This window comes from Dufourea novaeangliae, unplaced genomic scaffold (genome assembly GCF_001272555.1).
Source record: "Dufourea novaeangliae isolate 0120121106 unplaced genomic scaffold, ASM127255v1 scaffold248, whole genome shotgun sequence".
Taxonomy (NCBI): domain Eukaryota; kingdom Metazoa; phylum Arthropoda; class Insecta; order Hymenoptera; family Halictidae; genus Dufourea; species Dufourea novaeangliae.
In genome coordinates this window covers 2779709-2802989 of record NW_015374156.1, presented here as the reverse complement: position 1 = coordinate 2802989, position 23281 = coordinate 2779709, and the positions used below count along the sequence as shown (strand labels likewise).

Below are 23281 nucleotides of genomic sequence, written 5' to 3'. Positions count from 1 at the left end.
AAAGGGCAAGGTTGTCGGAGCTTCTGTTGCTATAAAGCGATCCAGCCCTGTGCTCCGTTGCTTCCATCAAAAAGCAACGAACAGCATTTCCCGGCAAACATGTGTGCCCTTTGTATTATAGAAGCCCCCCAAAGCTCGCGTAGTTTACAGTCTGTCTTTGAGTTACGATACGGCTTTAATGCATCGCGGTTATGATTTTTCTACGTGAACCTTTTATCGCGAGCATTTACGTCCTGTGTATTGAAAGATCATAATAACCCGTGGAAGTCGTTAAACGAATCTTTTAAAAGGGACATCGCACGGTTCTGAAAGCAGCTCGAAAACCGTAAACATCGGCTCCAATAGCTTCATGATAAAGATATAGAAAAATTAATTAGGGCGAATATAAAATACTACAATGAAAATTTTCGTGAATTTTTGGAAAGAATTAACTTTATCATAAAAATAAATAACGGTATTGTATAAGCTTTAATGTTGAAACTCGATTATCTTGAAAACTGTGTATTTCCCACATATTTTCTTACATCACCACCATTTACGGAACAATCAATCATTTGGAGTCAAGTTTATCCTCTTTAATTACATCTGTGTACACGATTGTCATCGAGGAATCACCCAGTGAACAGGTTAAAATAGCTTCTACCGTTATCTTAAAACTCCCATTAAGATAGAAATTTGTTATTCAATGTTGTTATATTAAATGCTTATTTCATTAGATAAAACGAATTTTTTGGATTTTCCTGCACTTGGTCTAGTATAAACACTGTTCTTTTGCGTTGCAGGCGGGGAAATCGTCGGTCACCCGAGGCTAAGATTGATAGGGGATCAGAACTCTGGGATCTACAACCTGAAGATCACGGACGCTTCTTTGACCGACGATGGGGAGTATCAGTGCCAGGTCGGCCCGTATTTACGCATCAAGCAGATCCGTGCCAACGCTCATCTCAGCGTCATATGTGAGTACTCGATAATTCTTTTATAGAGCTCGGTAATCCCCGATCGATAAAGATCGGATTACTTGCGAATCATAGAGGAAGCTTATCGCCTTATATTCGACAAGTTATTCATTGATCTTGATTATATTATACCTGTATTTCCGTAAGATTTTGCTAATTTTTAACAATTATTGATTCCGTTTAACTTCTCAAACCGAAAAATTAGAACAGGATTGATTCTATAATTTACACTAAAAGTCAAAATGATGGAACAAATTCTTCTCTCGTAAGTTGTGAGTTACTCACAAAGTGAATTAATCTGAAGTATAGCTAAGATTCCTTTCAATAGTACTTATCGTGAAATCAAGGATAGTTGTATTTTAAAAGAAAACCAAGTTCATTTTATAACTAGAAGACAGAAATCATTAACATTAGAACTACTAAAGCAGTCTAAATGACTGGTTAGTACTCTTATAACGATGATTAAACTGTTACAGAAATGGATTTTTTTATATCTTTCACAGCATTTATTACAGTGTGCAAATGAAGAAATTAATTAATTTATAAATTTGTATATTTTCAAAAGTTTGGCATATTTATCGATTCGATAGAAATAGAATATGTTTAGTGTCAGAAATTCTAGTGTTAACGACCATAAACATTAACTTATTTAACAATAAGTTAAGTAAAGTCAAGGTTCAGTCTAATATTTCTACGTATGTGAATTCAATTTCAAATTGATTATTCTCGAAAAACATCTGTAAACAGAGAAAATTGTATTTCATCATTCAGATTTATTTTTAATTCTAGAGTCTTCTAGACCCTTTTACGAGATTTTTAAAACGACCATTCTATTGTTTACTAATTTATCTGTTTTTCCTCCTGAAATGTATAACATCGAAACTTAGGATTATACAAATTAACGTAAAGTCTTATTTGTCAACTTTCTTTTTTTACTACTGTAGTTAACTTCTTTTTTATAAACCTACGAGATTTGGAAAATCACCTCTATATTCTGTGATCATTATTCTGATTCTCCGTTTCGAAAGAATGACATCGAAAGTTACGATTCTAGATGTCGACGTAAAGTCTTATTTGTTAACTTTCTTTTTTTTTTTCTTCAAATTACTTTTCAAGTGTACGTTTCTCGAATTTCTCACCCGTGTCGCAAGCATCGCATATATTTCCGTTAAGCACGAAACATTCTTTTCCATTCTTCTCTCTCTCTCTCTCTCTCTCTCTCTCTCTCTCTCTCTCTCTCTCTCTCTCTCTCTCTCCCCTGATTATTTCGCTTCGCTATTGTTCCGCATGAAAAATGAACTAGCGTCTTGATCGTGGTTGCACGAGCGTGCACGAGCAACGCCTACAAAATTATAAAAAGAAACGCTGCGATCATTCATGAGGTACCTACACAAATGTTATTCATTGGCCTTCTGAAATACAGGACGTGAAGCTCGATTTTATGGGCTTCGGGGACAATGAAGTGTCCTTTGCTTGAAAAGCACGAATAAAGAATTAAGTTACAAATCAAATACGTGTAACAAGAGGAACAATGTAAAAACTGTGGCAAATATATTTTTAAATGTAGGTATAACAAATAATGAGGTTGTATATTTAGGTAGACGGGAATTCAAAAAGTATTACAGGATAAATCTACGAAATCGACCCTTCAGCCTCCATTTTGTTCAGGAAAAATATAGAAGATACGATTATGTTCTTGGTATATAGGTAATTCTAATGTGTTTGGACTGTATGGTAGAGTACAAAATGAGAATTCTACTTTTTTTAAATTATTCTCGACAGGTATAGGTACTATAAAATATTGGAAATTTGAATGAAAAGAAATATTAGAAAAGAGAATTGTGTTGTGTAGAATTCTAGTGTCATCTTTATATATTTTTTTCTTGAATCTCTATCATTTCTTTTGTTAATTAGTTCTCTTCGAATAAAATACACATAAGATTATTTTTTTCCACGACGAAAATCTCGTGTGAAGAATTGAATTGCTGAATATATTTTCACAAAGTGTCTCACACTCGAAGATATAAAAAATTATATTTGTAATCGAAAAAGGACACTACCTTGTATTTCGAAGATTAAATATTAACAGTAGGGTTTTAATAGATTGTGGCCAAATTAAGTCGACAATTAAATACAAATGTATGTAAGTAACGATTCTCAATTACGATAGCGACCAAAATACAAATTCCTATACTATCCTATATGAAACGTTTATCCTTTTACTTGTTTTACTAGGAAACATACCTGGTAAAATATATCTTTTCGCAATTTAGTTACATTTTCGCTCGAGAAGTGAACCCAGGCTCGGTTAATTATTAAAATTAATTACACCAACCAATCATATTACGAGTAATCCCATTCTTCCGATTGAAAATTACAAGTTATAACAAAAGAGGCAGATTCCATGCATTTATAGGATTCAGGATATTTAATAAAGCTTAACAAGGTTTTCATTTCACCTGGATTCTTACTTAACAATTTTTATTACCATTCATTTCAGTAAGATGTTCAGAAATTATCACGAATATAAATGAAATGATGTAGATTCTAGGCTCTGAGAGAATCGAATCCCGATTTCATTAAGAAACAGTGGGTTACTTATTGGTGCACGCTATATGTAGCAGTATCATAAGTGCACTATTCGAAGTTAAGCTCGATACCGGTCGCACGAAACATTTTACCAAGAGCAAGGCAGCCATTCCCGCATTATTAAGAACGTTTCAACGAATCCAACCTGTATATATTTATAGTCCCCACGAACTTTCGATGTTCCATGGAATCGAGTACGCGAGTCGTACGGTGTCGTTGCGGTCAACTTTTCGAGTTAACAAAGACATTCTCCGCGAACTTATTTCAAAGTCGCCTGTGCTACGGTGGTGAACCGTGATTAGGAACGAGTTGGCGTAAACTTTGAAACGTTCGCTCGCCGCGAACTGGTTTCGAAAATCGTCCCCGCCAATACATACATGCTGTTCGTTGCATGGAACTCCTTCAAATTGCCTCGAAGTCAGAAGATTCCTTTTTCCCCACAGATTCATCACGATTCGTACTTTTTAAGGTTATTTAGACACCACACTATTAACATTCGAACATATTTCCTTCGAAACAAAATTATTTCTAACTTTTGCAACTATTACCATTAAATTTCTGGGGAAAGTTTGCCCTAAAAAATAGGCTACAGATGAGTTTATTTTGCTTTTATTCTTTTGAAGTTTTTAATCATCGGAAATTCAAAATCCCAATTTATGTTATACTGGGGTGGAGTGTGGTTTCTGAGAATTAGGTGTTATGAACGTTAGACAAATTTATATGTAATTCAATATTTCTTCGTAAGGATTGAGTTAACGTAACAAATGACCTTAAATGACCTTGGAAGACTAACATATTATAGGTCAATGAATTTATTACGGAAAATACGTCTACCTAGATGACAACATATGAAGTTCATTTTAAAAAAAAAACAAAGTTCACCTTGCAATCTCAGAGGCACGTCCACCTATGTAAGATTCGTAACCATCATAAAACGTCCCCTTCAAAACGAAGTAAGTTCTGCTTGAAACACTTTTTGGGATAACGAAAAGTTCAAAAGACAATTCCGTGTAAAAGTTCAATTGTTACCGCGCCAATTCCAACAGTTTCAAACAAAAATATTTGTCTTACCCTTGGAAACCTCAGCAATAACAAACAACTGAAGGAACACACGGCGTCCAAAGGGACGTAGAAACTATATTAACCCCACATGAACCATGACAAAAAGACAGACCAAAAACCAATTTCTACTATTTTTCTGCAACTCCAGTCTTCATCGTGTCAAAAATCAGACAAGATCCTCCTACGAAAACAGTCAAACCGATTGAAATAAATCGCGGCGGGACACTTACGTACACTTAACCCATACCCCAATTCCGAGCTTCTGTCTACAAAGGCAGAAGATGTAAGAATCGTCCCGAAATCCGTAACTTGTGGATGATTCATTTTTCGGAAAATGTGTTTCTCCCGTTTACAATCTTACTTTCGTAGCTGATAGTTCGTCTAAAGGGACTTACAAACTATATTAACCCCATATGAACCAATCTGATCCTAAACTATGACGAAAAGAGAGACCCAGGCTAAAAACCAGATTCTACTATTTCTTCGCAATTCCAGTCTCCATTGGTGGACACCCTGTATAAAGAACTAGTTTCACCAACGAAAATATCCACATCCAAGGGTCTAAGAAGTCATCATCCTCGTAATAAAGTCCTCGAGATAAAGTCCTTCTTCCACCAATTTCTTGACACGTCGCTTATTCCTGTACGAACCTAATCATCGGCACGTAAATCAGTAACCGCGCCCCGGTTACGATCAAACAGGATCAACAAGCCATACATAAAAGTCCTTTCCTCCCTCCAGTTATCCCAGGGACATCCCCCCAGGGCGACGAATCAGATCACCGTCCGATATCGTTCGCGCTCTCCGACGACCGAGATTACGAGTGTGTCCCATCCCCTAAATGCCGTAGGAGTCCCGGGGAATCATTTATTCCGGAAGCGAGGAGGCGTGTTCCTCTGATCCACGTTTCAAACGAGCGTCCATAAGATATCCAGTTCGTTCCGAGAGGGAACGTTGCACGACGACGAGCCTTTTAATATTTCACATGGTGTAGCCGGGGATATCGAGTCCCCTTAGACCAGCGCTGGGCAAGGTTAGCTCCAGGGGAGCTAAACGCTTTCCTCACAGCTGTCCACCGTTCCATGGAGTAACAGAGACAAGAGTCTGAGCTTCTTGGTCTCTAGGAAGGCGTACGAAGAAGGGTTGGAAGGGGTAGCAAGCGAGGGAGGGGCCTCTGCACATCGCCCCCAGACCGTCTGTCTCCTAGTGTACCGAGGCTAGCGTCCACGAAGCACGGAAACGAGTTGACCGCCTAGTGTCAGGGGGGTACACGTGGCCCCCGGGCACGGAAAAATGAAAAGGGTGGACTTAGACAACTTGGCGAAGCCGCCGCCGTCCATGGGAAACAGTTTCGACGATGCCCTCGAGGACTCTTTCTTGTATCCCCTTTTGGGATGCTTCTTGCGCCTTTGTGGAACGAATGAATAGGTGTGTGAGTTAAGTGTAGGTGTTCTATCACGCTTCGTTTTAATCGGTTTCGCTGTTTTCGTAAAGGGATCTTGTCTGATTTTTTATACAGTTTTGGCGGCAATCTGTTGGCTGGAAAATGTGAAAAGGAAAGGGGAGAGAGGGAGCGTTTCGTCCTGGGCCTGCTAGTGGACTCGCCAGTAAGGCTACCTAGCAGACCCTGCCTTAGACGCAGGGATATACGATGGTCGGTTAAGGACGTACATATACGAACGATGAAGGCTTCAGGTAGTTACGGGAAAGGTGTCAACTCGGTAGACCTCTGATGGCGAATGTTGGAGGTAGTGCCGCCACACAGTGAAGACTGGGATTGCTGGGAAATGGTAGAAATTGGTTGTTGCGCTAGGTTTGGCTGTTGATCAGAGTTTAGGGTGGGAATAGTTGATGTAGGGTTATAGTAGTGTCTATGTTCCTTTAGATGAACGCTCTACTGCTAAAGCAATATTATAAATAGGATAACTACATTTTACACAGAGATTACAGAAGAATGAATCATCTATAAGTTATGGATTTTGGGATATTTTTTGTATATTTCGCTTTTGGTAGACTGGAGCTCGAAATTGGGGTGTGGGTTAAGTCTACGCAAGTGTCCCACCTCGCGTTATTTCAATCGGTTCGACTGTTTTCGTAGGAGGATGTTCTGCTTTCTGACACAATGAAGACTGGAATTGCGGAGAAATAGTAGAAATTGGTTTTCGCCCTAGGTCAGGCTTTTGGTCAGAGTTTAGGATCGAATTGGTTCATATGGAGTTAATATAGTTTTAAAGTCCCTCTAGACACTGTGTGTTCCTTCAGTTGTTTATTATTGTTTAGGCTTCCAAAGATAAGACAAATATTTTTTCTTAAATTGTCACAAATTGCACGATATCAGGATTGATTTTCTTCATTTGACTCCTCATGCAGCTAACTACAATACTTGTGAGACGTTGGAATAATTTTTGCAAAAGGACGATTTACATTCGAAAACCTTGACAGTAATAATTGTGAAACATTCTCCTCCAATTATTCATTTTCCACATATCTGCAAATATTAAGAAATTACATCTGTTTGAATCTTTAAACGTGGATCCTGTAAGTCAAACATTCTTTGAATACGTATTCCGTATTCTTCCCTTGTCTCCATCCGTAGGGAACACCACTGTCAGAGATCGTGAGTTGTGTGTCCACGGAAGATGAAGGAAAATTGTATTTCCACGGGCAACGCATATTTCTACCCGACACACGGTACACGAGAGAAAATTTTCCGCAGCAGTCGCCGTCACGAGGAAAGCTGTCATCCACAGTAATCGTTTATTGTTTGAGTACTCAGCGTTCAACCAGTTGAATCCAATACCTCAAAAGACCAAGAAAAAAGCGACTCTCAGATATGCAAAGTATCTTACCTAACTCCTTTTAACACGTTCAGACGGAATCTGTTTTGCCTAACTTTCAGTACACACTGATACAATATTATGTGATATTGGAATTTTCATTCCAAAGAATGTGGATTCAAGTTAAAAAAATACTGGACTCTATTGTGTCGTTCACCAGTGACCGTCATGTAATACAAATTGCAATGTCACATAATAATAATAATTGGCGTGAACGGAAAATCAACCGAAATAGAGTCCATCGTCAACGTGTTAAAAGGAGTTAGGGGGGACCAGGGTCAAACGTAACAATTTGTCTTTTTGAGTCTGTAACTTCTAAATTCTGTAAAATGTTATAAATCCTGATTATTATACAACATAGTCAAACCTAAAAACTTGGAATATAATCACTAGTTTTTTTTAAATAAGTCTTTATATAAAATGACTCGTTTTTTACTTTTGTCCCTACCCCTAGGGTAAATTGTAACACCGTATCTAATTGGAAGAAAATCCAATGAATAGAAAACATGCTTTTAAATGATATATGCATTTATGCTATATATAGACATAAACATAAAAGTAAACGACTGCTACATTTCTGAAATATTTTTAGTAAGAATTGTATCTATTACAGTAATGTCTCGATGAGTGCGAAGTACTCGAATCCACTTCGGAGCATTCGTAGCAAGGGAGAAAGTTTTCCAGGCCCTCATAAATTTGTTTTTTCCCGAAGCCAAGCCTCTGCTTAGTTTCTGTTTACTCTGTTTCGATTGGTGCCACAGAGGGAGTCCCTAAGTGGTGGAAATGCCGCCTTTATTCGTGTCGCATTCATCGAGGAATCACTGTTATGTTCGCTTAATACGTTAAACTAAAAATATGGGATATTAAAAGTGCAACTTTTAATAATTTTAAATTTATAATTTACATTTCCTTGCCTAATAGTCATTCACTGGTATGCAGTCAATTAGTGGTTGATTTACCCCACGTGTGTATCGTGAACTGGTAAACAACGTCGAGCATAAATGCATGTGTTACGGTCCCGCGGATCGTATTACCACATACGAGAGAAAACGTGCACGTTCGTGGTGCGTCCCAATACAAGCATTCGAAATCACGCGCCGCCCACGCGGTCCTTCGTAAACGTCATACACGGGGTTCACACGGCCGATCCCACGGATCGTACGTGTTCGGAAAAACGAACGGTGTAGTGGAGACGAGATAGGGCTGCAGAAGGGGAGACGAGGGAAAAAGCTGATACGAGCGTTCGATCGACGGTAAGGTCGGCCGGGAAACTACATACATCACCTTTCCGCGAATAAATATTTTATGAGATCCAATCGGACGGCTTTCGCCACGGTGGCCACCGTTGTTTTTCTGCGAGCCGTACGTGCGTGCGGAAGAACGAGTAGGGGTTAAGTTGGGGAACACGAGAGCGATTTTCAGGAATATAATGGGGAAACGATCGAATTCGGTTAGATGGAACGATTTAGGGGAGAAAGTTGGTTGTTTAGTAGCCGTGGGATTTTTCGAATGATGGCCAACCGGTGGAAAGATTGTATTCGTATTGAGTGTAATCTTTTCTGTGAATGTGCGTTTTCCATAGTAGTTTTCTGTCCAAGTGTACGCCGAGATATTTCACTGCTTCCTGTTGTGGTAGTTCGTTGTTTAATTTTATTGGAGGGCGACCACGTTTCCTAATGATGAACGTAACGTGACTGGATTTTGTAGTATTGACTTTATCCTCCACTTTTTTAACCAGTCTTCCATTTCGTCAAGACGGTGTTGTAATTATTTTAAAGCTTCATGTGGATCCTGATCGGAGGCTAACATAGCAGTGTCCTCAGCGAAGGTATTATTATCACTTCGCCTCCCATATTCCCAAATAAAATAAAAGCACGTGCCTGCGGAACGAAGTATCCGTTCAGAATACCAGCGGCGAACGTAGTACCATTTACAAATTGGAGAAACGCGTTTTTCCGCGAACGGTACGGGAAGATTGTATCATCCGTAAGTTAATAACCAACGTAATTGAAGCTGAAAAGCAGCCACGCTGGGGAAACTGCGTCCAGTCGATCCTTTTTCGTCCACCTCCCCGCCTGGTCCATTATCGTCCCCTGCGGGGGGAGGGGAATATAAAAAGAAACAAGAAAAACACGGGTCCGTGTAACGGGGCGAATCTTTTTCCGCCGAGCCAAGGGGTAAAAGTATCCCGAAAAGAGTAATAAATGCCCCATCGTGGAAGCCCTGGTCCGGTGTTCCTTTACTGCTAGAAAATTGGACCTGAAAGAACATTGGCTACGTAATTACATGTTTCTGAGAGCCAGGGGGGAGGTTAAAAAAAAAAAATAAATACACGAGAAAACAACAGGGCGAACCACGTTCGTTACGTTAAAGCCTCACTCTTCCTCTTCCGTCGGAAAATAAAGTGCGAGCAATGATGAAGTCCTGCGTTTCGTCGTTATTTGCATTTACCGTGTACGTTGCCCGTGGTTCGGTTGTCGTTTTTTTTTTTATTTTCGACCGCGACGAAACTGGCCTCCATTAGGGCGGGAAGTACGAAATTAACCGGAATTTCGAAACTTCGACGGTCCTCCATGTTTTCGTTTCGCTGTGGTTTGAACGTAGCGTAGGCAAATTTTCTGGTTGGTAATTACTATTATTTCGAGTGTCGATCCTCGACACAGAAAATTTTACTGTACTCGGATTAGTTCGTATTAGGTGGGTTATTGTGGCAATGAGTGTTAGTGTAATTTGGACTTAAAAAACAGTGTAATGTGAAAGGAGGAACGTGGATCAGAATAAATTGGGATGGTATTGTTAACTTGTCGAACGCGAATTATTACGTACGCAAGTGAATGTTTAATTAATTATGAAAAAATTTAATTTTGACTCCAGAATCGATACTTGCAAACGTAGTCACGGTGGTCATTTAAGTAATACCATATTTCATATCCAATTGCCATCGAACATACTAATAATCAAAAGTAAAAACACTAAGAAATTCTAAATAGTTTTTATTTTATTCAAATTTAACCTCCTAAAGGTACTATTGGCTAACCCTATACTTCGAATTCTCCATAATAATTTCAACACCTACTGTACAGATGTTACTTACTTATTAACTACCATATACCACCTTAATTACCAAAAAAGATGATGATGTCCACCTGGACAGGATACTTGTTCCACCGCGGGAAATTCAAATTTTTTCGAGGGCCGGCGGGGGGGGGGGTAAAGAGAAGTAAAATTTGCAAGGGGAGAGACACGGGATCGCGGCTTTATTTTACGATCAAGATGGATACGTGTCGAATGAAAAAAGACCAAGAAAAAGTAAGAAGAACCAAGGATCTCGAAGAAGAAGGGGGACGTAGCCACGACGAATAGGGAATTTACGCAGGCCCGGGGATGAATTGAAAACCGGCGCCGGAACGATTTTGAAATTCTCGTAAAACGCGCGGACATTTCTCCGTGTCAGCCCTCCGATGGGAAATTTCCTTGGGAAAGCTGTCGAACCGAAAAAAGCCACGGGATAACACGCGAGTCTCCGGAACGAATCGATTCTACGTGCCCCCGTCTACGTCTCTGTTTGGAAGCTGAGGTTCCTCTCCTTTCCCGTTGTCCCGAAAATTGGATCAATTTCAATATTTCGAAACACGTCTTCCGCCGACTGGTATCCGTCGAACCCGGATCAGTCGCACACCGCGTCGCCCGTCGCCATGATTCGGCCCCGAGGACGAAGAGGATTACCAAAACGAGAATATGTACCCTCCCGGGCAAACTCGGCTTCCGCTAGGAGAAAAAAAGAGGTAGGCGATGGGCCTCCTACCAGTTAGTTTTCGGAATTACAGAAATTTATGCCAAATTAACATTCGGTTTAACATTTATTTCAGTACTTGAAATAAATTTACCAAGTGCTAGGAGACTTTTATTCTACGCCACTTTTTCCCCTAGCAGAAGCCGAGTTTGCTTCTGAGGGTACATTGACGTGCAAACTCTGCTTCCACTAGGGGAAAAAGTGGCTGAGGGGAAGGGCCTCTTACCACTTGGAATCGGGAATTACTGATATTTATGCGAAATTAACATTCAATTTAACATTTGTTTCAGTACTTGAAATAAATTTAAATGTCCTCCTCGAACAAATTGTTTATTTCTTTGAATATACTATTTGGGGATGTCCAGGTATCGAAAAACTATGAATGATGGTGTTCCATTTGAGCCGTCTATGATACTTTCTTTAAAAATTTTTATTGAATTTTTACATCGTACCAGCCGAGAATGAATAAAATAAAGGTATAATGTAATGTTCCAGGGAAGTTCTTGTTTAAGATTATCATTTATGGTTGTGAATGAAACGTCCGATTACATTTGTCTAGCTAAATACAGATAAAACCTATTTTGTGATACGTAGGTAGCTCCGTATGACTTTTATGAAAGCTTATGTCGGAATAATAGTAAACAAACATTCTTGAATAGTATACACATTTACCGTATATGAAGTAAACGAAATAAAAGATTACGGAATTGTTGAAGTACCGAAGTATATATTATCCAAGGAAACTTGAAGCTCGATCGTTGACAGTTACGCAAATATAAGATAGTTAATTTAAAATTTTAAATGACAATTTTTTCCCACGGTCATAGGTACGTATATAAACGATTCTCAGCTGAACATTTCTGTGATCTCATGACTTCGGGATTCACGAACGCAAGATGCCATAACAAAGTGCTGGAAAGTTTGGCTGTAACGTTCTTGCGACGCCGAACGGAATTGAGCCGTGCGTTCTGAATATTTTACTTGCCTTGTGACTTTTGCGCCGTCTATCTTAATGCTCCAATGAGAAGTTTAAGAAGGCAATTTGTTTCTTGAATAATAGCTTTTGGTAACGGTGGAAGTCATAAGAATTCAAGTTCTCGAACAGCTACTGTTTGATATTAATAAAAATTTTGGAGATCGTGTCATTTTTCTTGGTGTTATTAACAATTGTGTGAAGAATTTTTCGTTTTCGGATGTTCCAAACGTGTGACATATTTGTCTCTAAAAAAAGAAGTTTGGAGTTAAATCCAAAAGAGGTACAATTTTATTGCTTGTCAGCTCCTTTAATTCCCGGTGCAATAGTTATTTATATCATTTTTCAGAACTAATTACAATATATAAAAGTAATGTGTCATTTAATTACGAACTTTTGAACGTCTCCATTGCTATTTGTAACAGGATAAAAATTTCTGGAAAAATAGGGTAAATTGTAATCAAAATATGATTTCCCAGAAGTCCTTTTTATTCGGAAATATACACGGATATTTCTCTCTGCACTTTTATTAAGGGCAAAAGTTTGTGTTTCACTAACTATATTCCACGGTAACTTCGTCCGCCATGAGAGTCGCTAAATCCCATGCAAGCGCACTCGTGCTGTCGATAATTTAGACGCCTCGATTAAAATACTGTACCCAGTTGCATCGTCTATTGAATATTTATCGGAATTTGAAGATGACAAGTAACGTCCCATAGTGCATATTATGAACTTCATATTTGAACAATGTTACAGTAACCCGGAACCGAGCGACCATAACCTCAGAACGAACTTATAAATTGTGTCTGCCTAAAACATGATTATAAAAGCCTTCTATAATTGTAGAAAAAATTAAAATATCACGATGGCAATTATAATTTATGAATAGTGATTACTAGACTATGAATGTTTATGCAAATATCAGTCTTTAAAGATTTATTTACAGAAACTGAAACTATATACTGCATTAAAGCTTCCACCGAATCTCAAATGAAATAAAAAATCTATTAAAATGTATTTAACTGTTTAATATACTGAATTCCAGAAAATCGAGTATACTATAAATTTATAACACCTATATCCTGGTGATCACAATATTCCACCGATTTTAGTCTTTTTCTGTCGCAAAATGGCGGTTCATGTATGACACTTGAGGATGTGCATGCGCTACAATAGTGATCGAAACGTCTCCAGTGGTTTTACAATACAACGACCGTTTCTAGAAGAGATACTTTATTCTTCTTCGTCTGCGTCTGACATGTTCGTAGCAAGTGTACCTTGTCACGTGGCAGAGAATTCACAATACTGTATGTTCGAGCACGATGTCTCGATCGTCGTTCTATAACCGAACTAGAGAACCTCAGGGCATTGATCTTGCGTGACAGCTTGATATCCGGTTCAAAGTGGCTAGCATGTATACATTGTCGTCTAATTTTTATCGTAAATATAATCTATTTTAACTGACCTCACAGAAAAGGAATTTCCATTAAACCTAACCAGTACTTTGAAAAATATAATAATGTAGAAGAAGTTTTGTCACACCCTTGGAAACTGTGTCTAATTGCAAATAATTGATTATATCAATTGCATTGGAAATATAATTTTCGTAGAACACTTGTTCCTTCAAATATGTAATTTTCATTCGTTAACACTAGAACTACCAGACCTGTCAAAATGATTATCCAGTTTACCATTACTTAAATTTATGTTGGCTTCTGACAAAATTTTGGTTGGCTTTTAATTTACTACGGATTTTATTCTACGGTATGTTATGCTAGATTGTCTTATATATTCTGTATATTATTTTATTATACAATTTAATTTAGTATGCATTCAACGCTAGTAATTCTAGTGTTAACCGAAACCTGAAATGAAGAAAATTTATTCTCCTTTTCCGACTTTTCTTTCGTTACTGAATCACCTCCTACTCAACCTGAGACGTTCTCTGTACAAAATTAATTACTGCTGTTTATGGTGTGAAATTTTTTATCAGCAGTTTCTCGGTGTCTTCAAGGATTAATTTAATCGAACGTATAATAAGAATGCGTGGTGAATAGGAGGCGCATAAATGAAATGTAAAGGGCGCCGCGTGCGCCCGCGAGGAGCACTTGAAATTGAAAAGTGCACCGTCGAAAAAATCCTCGACCGCTTTTGAAACGTCGCAGGCGAGAGACGCGCCGGCCATGTTTAATTACGGACATTAAACATATTCTCGAGGATGCGATGAAACTTACCCGTCCCTTTTTTCCCCCTTTGTTTTTTCACCCCACCCGCACCGTGGATACTTGGCACGCCGCGAAAAACGCAAGGACTTTAAATGAATCCGGACGGAATTAATTCGATCTTTCCCCGGGAAAAGAAACTTTTCCCGGGATTAAATTCATATTACGACGTTGTTTGCGCGCGAGTAAAACACTGGAAAACTCGTGAATTATTTATTACAATTGCGGCAGCGTGCGAGAAACTTGCGAGTAGTTGAGGTCCGTGCTGAGTCAAACGAGGGTCCGTATTGACAGAGCTCTTTCGAATCGTGGTAATTAAAAACTATTTTCCAGTCTTGCATTGTTTCCACATTTCGTTTCTTGTTATATTAACCTGTTAAGGATAAATGTTGCGTTAATGCAATATTTCTTTTGCAGTTGTTTGTTAGTTAAATTTACAAACAACTCAATGTGAAATAGTAACGAATAATAGATCAGACAAATGATACATTTTGCAATGTTTCGCTTTGTTCATTTCAGGGGATTGAATTCATCACCGGAACAAAATTCATGTACAGATAATTCCCTCGTTTGATCCAACGTGAAAATCTGCATCGGTGACACGCATGTCATTATTAATCGTCGCTATTAATTAGGAGCATCGTAATCGCTTTGTTGGCACGTCAAGCGAACAATTTCGGATGGAAATATTTACGATCAACGATTGATATTTGGACCTCGTGTCCCTCAGTTTTGTAACATTAATAATTGTTGTGTTTGTTCTATACACATAATAATATAACAATATTATTGTTATTTTAACAACCGAACTTCTATATTGTGAATAATATTCGATGGAAGTGAAAAGTGGACATCCAAGAAACATATTACTTTTTGCTAAGTTTTTTAGAAAATATCTATGAATATCTTTGACAAAAAATATTTTTTTAAATATGAATGTTAAAAATCACGCTAGTTTAATGTTTTACAAACTTCAGAAGCAGCACCGCCGATAGTTTCTTCAAGTGAAGTTCTAACCTAAAACACACTTTCTCCAAAAATGCTTTAAAGCCAATCATTGAACACCTGCTGCATAATAAACATTTCATACAGAAACCAAAGAATGTTGCATTTCCCAATCTTGTTTAAACTAGCATGATTTTTATCATTCAAGGTAATTTGAAGGTCACGGTGTTGTGGGTCATTGAATTTGTCCTGATATGCGCTACAATATCGCCTTATAAAAACCAGACATGCCAAAAATATCCAAGATCATGAAAACTTGGAAAAAATGATCCTGATAGAGAAATGTCACAAATTACAATGTTTGGGATTCTAAAACAACTTTGTCCTTGCACAATTTTTCGTAATGGTGAAAGTAAAGAATATACAGGGTGAATCATGATCAGTAGAGATTACTCTGTTACTAGCAGTCCGATCAAAAATATTTTTATCAGGTATAGCATGGTTTCAAGAGAGCTTTAACATGATTATAGCAAATTTTTTGTCACCTCTTTTTTTTTCATGATTTTTCTAGGTCACCTTCAATTTTTTGCAAATACACCTATAATTTTTTTACGCCTATCTGTTAGAGGATTTCAAGACAAATTCGGTAAGTATCATAACATAACATTTGTTACTTTATTTTTCATCCGGGTCGAGAAAAGATTAAGGAAATATTCGAACTGTAATATTACAAAGAGTATCGTATGTTTTTCCGATGTTGAGCTCTTGCCTACAGTTTGTAAACATTTTGTTCTGTACATTGGAACACATCTAATGATATCTACTGATCACGATTCCTGGTTCACCCTGTATTTTAAGAAATCCAAGATGAATGGAACACCCTGTACATGGGACGAAGTTGTCGTTCGTCGTCGATGATGGCTGACAGGGGAGCACCGCGTGTTCTGCCAGCCTCGTATTTCATAACGAGAACGAATCCCCGCCTGTAAGTGGCGATAATTGAAAAAGCGAGTAGAGGGGAGGGAGTACCGTGCGGGGAAGAATGGCCCTCGGGACGGCGAACGGGCGACGACTGGGAAATACCTGGGGGAAAAATGGCACATTGAGGAACTCCGCGATTAGTAAGGTGAAGCTTGCGTTAGACGAAGCTATTACGTGTGCCGATAAATAATCCGTCATGTTCTGTCAAATTCAATCCTTATGTTTCGTTCTATATTTCGGTCTGATAGGATCTAATTGAACTCTTAACACTAGAATTACCAACGTTGAATGTATATTAATGTAAATTGTAGAATATAGTAAAATACCTAAAATATAATAGAATATACACTACGGCTCATAAGTTTAATCGCATCCTTTAAGATGCAGTAAAAAGTAACTACAGTAGAAAAATGAATTATGTTGTATATTATATTATTTGAAACTGGAGAGGTAATGTGATAATTATTGATATACATATTATTCTAAAATACCTTCAACAATAAAGATATTTGAATCTGCAAATTAATGTTACGATCGTAATGAATAGATATGTACTAAGAAATGGAAGATATGGAATAACTCTGTTCGTAAGTGTTTTGCTTGTAACGTAATGTGTAAATTCCAACGTGATATTATGATACATTTTAACCTGCATGGGGAATAATTCAAGGAGACTTTAACTATATTTTAAAGTCAGTATTGAAATAATAACTAGTGACAAAATTATTGCGTGCGTATTGAGTTCGGTTCGAAATTTCTTTTAATATTGAAAACTATGGCTAAAAGACAACGATTAGATTTGGAGATTAGAACTAGAATCTGTGTATTACACGATATGAAGATATCAAATCGGGAAATAGCACAACTTTAAATATTTAAATATTTTTTGCGTGATTAAACTTATGTATTGTAATGTATTATAATATCAGTAATCGTAATATAAGAATCCGTCATTTTGACGGTTTCGGTAGTCCTAGTGTTACTTGAGTAAACGCATAGCTATTTCCAATTTTTGTAAATTACTCCATAATAATCTATATATTAGCAATGAAAATTACAGGATATTATTATATAGTTATTAAATTTTCATATAACTTTTGTTTTGTAACGCAAGATCTATCGATAATAGAGAGTAATTATATTTTTCTGAAGAGTCCAATTAACGACTATTAAATGTTAAATGAAACCACGAATATGAGAGTGATCAACTCTTTAAATTACATTGTTATTTAAATAATAGTAACTAAGAGTTTATCATTGATTTTTCACTCCGACTGCAGACGTCTTCAGAGCGCCGACGTTTCCGGTCTGTGCACCTCACTCTCCCGGAACACCGAGTCAAGGGAAGTCGAGTGAAGTCGAGTCTCTTATTGCGACGGTGATAATGAAATGGAGAGTTAAGAGAGCGTATTCGTAATATTGCGAGGTTTACCCGTGGCGTTCTTCTGGGCGTTCTTTCTTCCGCGATGAAATTAAATTTGCTTGGAAATTGAGTGATGATTAAGACAATATTCAGTTCAATATGTAGCAACTAGTGTTAACAAAATTTGGGTCACTGGATTTTAATTCTGAGTTGATAATAAATGTTCAAACCTAAAGCCACGTGCACTGTTCCGGTCAAATTGACAAATTATCAGAACTAAAGTTTCATTTTTAATTACATTTTTGTCCGAGGAATTATAAATTAATTTGATATAAATACTCCATGTTTATTACAATGTAGTGATAAGTACACCCGCGAACAAACTCGGCTTCCACTAGGGGAAAAAATGACGTAGGGAAGGACCTCCTGCTATTTGGTATCGAGAATTATTGAAATATATGTCGAATTAACATTCGATTTGACATTTATGTTAGTACTTGAAATCAATGTATCAAGTGGTAGGAGGCCTTTCTCTTACGCCACTTTTTCCACTAGTGGAAGCCAAGTTTGTTCGTCGGTGTACATAAATAGATTCCCTAGATTTAATTTCTTTATTGGCTCAATTTAATTCAAGGAATAGTGCTGTATCAGTTTCTTCAGCAGTGCACAAGTTGTACAAAATGATACAGGATATCGTGGGTGGACGAATATTATGGAAGGAACAGAGCATTCTCTATAAAACTGTGCAATGCAATTGTTAGAAATTTGTTTATTCATTTATTTCTTTATTTAAACAACAAATATTTAATAGTCTTATTACACAGATCTGTAGGCCATAAGGATTTTCTGGTATCTGATATAGTTTTCAAGATATACAGGAAAATAGCAAAACTTTACGCCTTTAAAGGATGGTTTCATCGTGCAGAACCACCTTTGAGGCCTCTTATAAAACCAGCAAAGTTTAAAAAAATTTTTAAAGAAATTTTTACGTTTCTTTTTCAATAATTTTATCGTTGACCTTGTAATTTTTTGGTAGCAATCGAAAATTGAAGCTTTCAAGAAAGTTCTGTTAAATTTTCAACTGAATTAATAATTATCAAAATTTTGCGGGAACCACCTTAAAGAGGATAGTCTTACGCGCCCTGGAGCATGTATTCCGACTTTGTGTTCACCATGGGACAGTGTCATACACGAATCAAGAATTAATTCACGCGATGTAACTCGAAATACCGTGTGGTACTAATGATACCCGATGCGGGAGGGGGTCGTGTCTGGCATAACTCCTTCCTGTACGTACATTCTGGCCCGCATACTTTACAGCGGGGATGAAATACCCGCGCGTGCCATCGTTAACCCCGCGGAATATTGAGTATAACCGTGGACGCATTAGGGAATTCGAGCTTCGTGAAATCTTGCTGGGAACTTAATTTGACCCCGTTGCCACACGCCCGCCACCCCCCAGTCTCCCCATTGTGGGAAAAAGGCGTGGCATTTCTGGTCAGAAAACGCTGCCCGTGGCGTGCACGTCCATTATCCTTCGCTATTAATTAAAGGTGTGTGCCTGTGGTGAAACAAATCGCATATGCTACTCTCTGGAAAATATTAATCGGCGAATCCTCGACCGGCGTAACGGAGTCATTTGAAAATTTTATTATTTGGACCGATTTATTTATTCAGGAAGTTTGGAGTATTGGAAGTTAGGAAACCTTTGGTAATATTGAATTATAGATATTATTGATAGGTCTACCTGTTCATTGCGGTTTGTACCTGTTTAATAGTTAATGGTGATCGTAAGAACGCTTAAATTTTGTGACCAGTATGCTTGTATTGCATCTGAATTGGTGACACTAATTTTTGGACGTGGTGTTTATGATTATTTGAACCGTTTCTTTGCGGAAGTGATTAACTCCATAGAAATATGGAAGATATGACTATGAAAGATTATGTAACAATCGAGTGCTTTGATATTAAAATTTGAAAAAATTATAAACATGTGGGGTTAATCACTTTGGTCTGTGAACGGCTCGTTTACAACGTGTTAGCTCTGTTTTGAATTGTATTTAATCACGAAGGATAGGTACAGAAAGGTGAATCCTAGCAGATAATTATTTCTTGAGCTTAGTAGAGACATTGAGAGCAATAATTAATAATATTGTTGTAACAATACGATTATTATAAATATTCTTGTAACAGGTGCAATAATTGGGTTTTGAGATTAGGTGCATTGAGTGGTAGCACTCAGAAGCAATATACCAAGTAGTGTGACCACGAAATGTATCAGACAGTAATAAAAGCACGAATTAAGTGGAAAAATTTATTAAACCATTAATATTCAATTAAGCATACGATTATAAATATTTCCATTTGAATTTCACCTAATTTATTCGTTTAATTTTTCACCAAACAATATATTCGAAACTGCGATTTTTCTTTTAATATTTCAATTACTACAAGCATTTCCATAAATACATTTTTTACAGAATTAACCATATTAATAAATGATAAGCGAAAAAGTTAATAATTTACTGTTCGGTAAACATCGCCGCAAGAAGAATATTTCCAGGATTGATGCGATATAGACAGAAACATAATGAAAATACATGGTATTCAAATTACCACGTGACTTCAACGTATGTTTACCTGCAATTTAAATTTCGTTCCAGCAAGAAAAACATACGCGTTGAATTTCAATGTTCGGAGAATTACAAATATACACAAAAGAACAAATTTCCAAATATAATCTCCGCGAATATTCAAACAACACGGTTGCCAAAAATGTAATGCTATTGTTCGATACAAAGTACATAATATTATTATCGTAAAATTATAATGCGAGGATGTATCAAGATCAGCTTCAAATAAACATTTCGATCCGTTCGTCACGGGCAGGCAGATTTATTTTACCGCCCTATTTAAATTGTAAATTTTTCGGTTACAATAAATCATAAAATGGAAGCGTACCTCGGAGTACGTGAAAACCCTTTTTTAAAAATGTATTTGAGTTAAACCGCTTGGGATTTAAAATTTTATACAGCGCGCCCCCGAAATACGTGCTTCTAAATTTCAGCTGTCCATATGATCCAAACGAAGTATTCGAATGCAACTCAGTAAGAGAGCCCATTTTATTTATTCTGGCATTCACGACAACTTCTTACCTGTGTAACTTCCACAAGATACTTTACATTTCCTAGCAATTATAATTATATTTGGTTTAATTGTATTATTGCAAGATGAAAGCTTTAAGATGCCCGACAACTGAATATACTATGAATATACAGGGTGAACCACGAATTCTGATGAGTTGGTATCATTAGATGTGTTCCAATGTACAGAACGAAATGTTTACAAACAATAGGCAAGAGCTCAACATCGGAACGCGTACAAAGGTGTAGCATACGATACTCTTTGTAATATTACAGTTCGAATATTTCTTTAATCTTTTCTCGAACAAGATGAAAAAAGGTAACACATGTTATGTTATGATACTTGCGGAATTCGTCTTGAAATTCTCCAATAGGTGTAAAAAAAATATAGTTGTATTTGCAAAAAATTGAAGGTGACCTTGAAAAATCATGAAAAAAAAAGAGTTAACAACAAATTTGCTATAGTCGCGTTAAAGCTCTCTTGAAACCATGCTATACCTGATAAAAACATTTTCGATCGGACTGTTAATAACAGAATAACCTCTACTGTTCACGATTCGTGGTTTCATCCTGTATACCTCTCAATTTCCTCGATCAACTAAAACTCATGAACTCGAGCTACAACAGATCCAACGTTTGAAAATTCGTCTGACCCTTCTGACCACGGGCAATAATGCAAATATTATCTGAAACAGTTGTTCCCAGAGTTAATGGTATCTGCATATAGACAACATACAATAACAATCACGTAGCACATTTAAAATTAATTATGGGCGTAGCCTAGTATCTAACCTTTGAAACGGTTCCGAAACTACTTCAAACTATCGGCCAGAGTTACGGACCACGCTTCGTACAATCTATTACGGTTCCGAAAGCACGTATATGATTTCCTAAAGAACCGTTCAGAAATAACGAAGACACATCACGCATAAAACCGACCGTGTCGACGAACCAATTGAAGGGTCTCGAAGGGGTCAGACGAAAGATTTTTCGCGCGTTTAGTCACTTGATCACGTGCCCGTCCCCGTGACCCGAATTCACCGCCAATTAACCCCGAATATTTTATCAACGGTCCATAAACATGACCCGGTTACCACGGATAGGACGGAATCGAACGTTTCTGCGATGAATCCGAACGCGGTCGAGCACGAATTCTCTTAGCCAAGCTCCACTGCTATCGACTTTGTTAGCGGATACGCTCCAGCGAGGCGTGAATTCCATTCATTTCGGTGGACGTCGCTGATGAAGATTCCAGGTGAGGATGAAATGATAAGTGTGGGATTAGTCGAAAATATCTATTAACCCCTTAACCATTTTCTGCGACAAACGGCGCTGCATATTCGTTTACTACTGGATGTGACTGTAATCCACGTGCAATGCAATATTGGTAAATCTGGACTCGTGATAAGGGTCGTTTATAACATTGAAAACCCAGTGAATAATTGCCTGGTTAGTCTAAAATTATTTTTTCCCTTATTTTTCATAATCTAATATTACTTAGTGAGAGTCAAAAAAAGGTATACACGCTTTGAAAGTATACGATTCATGCATATTCATTTCTCTCAATTTAGAATCTAATATTTCGTGCTGATGCTCTATTACCTATATTGAGATCTGGGGATTGTGGATGAGAACTTGACTGATTAACAGTGTTTTCAAGTAAACAATTTTTAGCTACGTTTCTCATTAAAGTACCTATGAATGCATTTGCATTTGAATATTTAAATATTCAAATTTGTTCACAGGCTACTATGAATAAAAACCAATTGTACTACAGCAGAGACTTCCACGCTGCCACAAACCACAAATAGTATACATTCACCATGTTTAACGATACAGTTGTTATTGTTCAGGCTTTCGGGTCTAAGCCGTGTCCTGGTGGAATTATTTTCCCAACGTTTCGCAAACATTGCAGCTAGCCTCATCACGGGATCGAATGACACATTGATACTGGTGTGTGCATTGTGGTGCTCCACTGATATACTGGAGCTTGTTCATGTTCCGGTTAATTGCTTGCCAATCAAAAGACAGTTTTTAATTGGTCAGCTGATTCAAAGTCAGGCAAAGCCTCAACATTAAGAACTGTATTAACCTGGGCCCTGAAATCCTCAAATCTCCGATGTCTAACTATATATTTACAAACATTGTTTATTATAGTTCCGAATTTTTCTTTTTACAATTCTTTGGCTGCCTACTAATCCCGACAATGTTACGAAAATCACATTGAACTACATCACTTCCATGATTTTAAAATAGTAGTATGGCGGCTACCTCCTGCATTCGTCATTAGAGGTCTACCAAGTTAACACCTTTCCCGCAAATACCCGAATCCTTCCTCGTTTATATAGGGTGAACCACGAATCGTGATCAGTAGAAATTACTCTGTTATTAGCAGTCCGATCGAAAATGTTTTTATC

General features: G+C 37.5%; 1 protein-coding gene across 1 annotated transcript in view; it reads left to right on the top strand.

Moving 5' to 3' along the window:
* Positions 1-23281, top strand: part of LOC107191897 (nephrin-like) — a 96593-nt gene that overhangs the window by 3204 nt on the left and 70108 nt on the right. The window contains exon 3 of the mRNA XM_015581038.1: positions 783-956. Within this exon, the coding sequence (XP_015436524.1) occupies positions 783-956 (174 nt within the window). The remainder of the gene's footprint in view (positions 1-782; positions 957-23281) is intronic.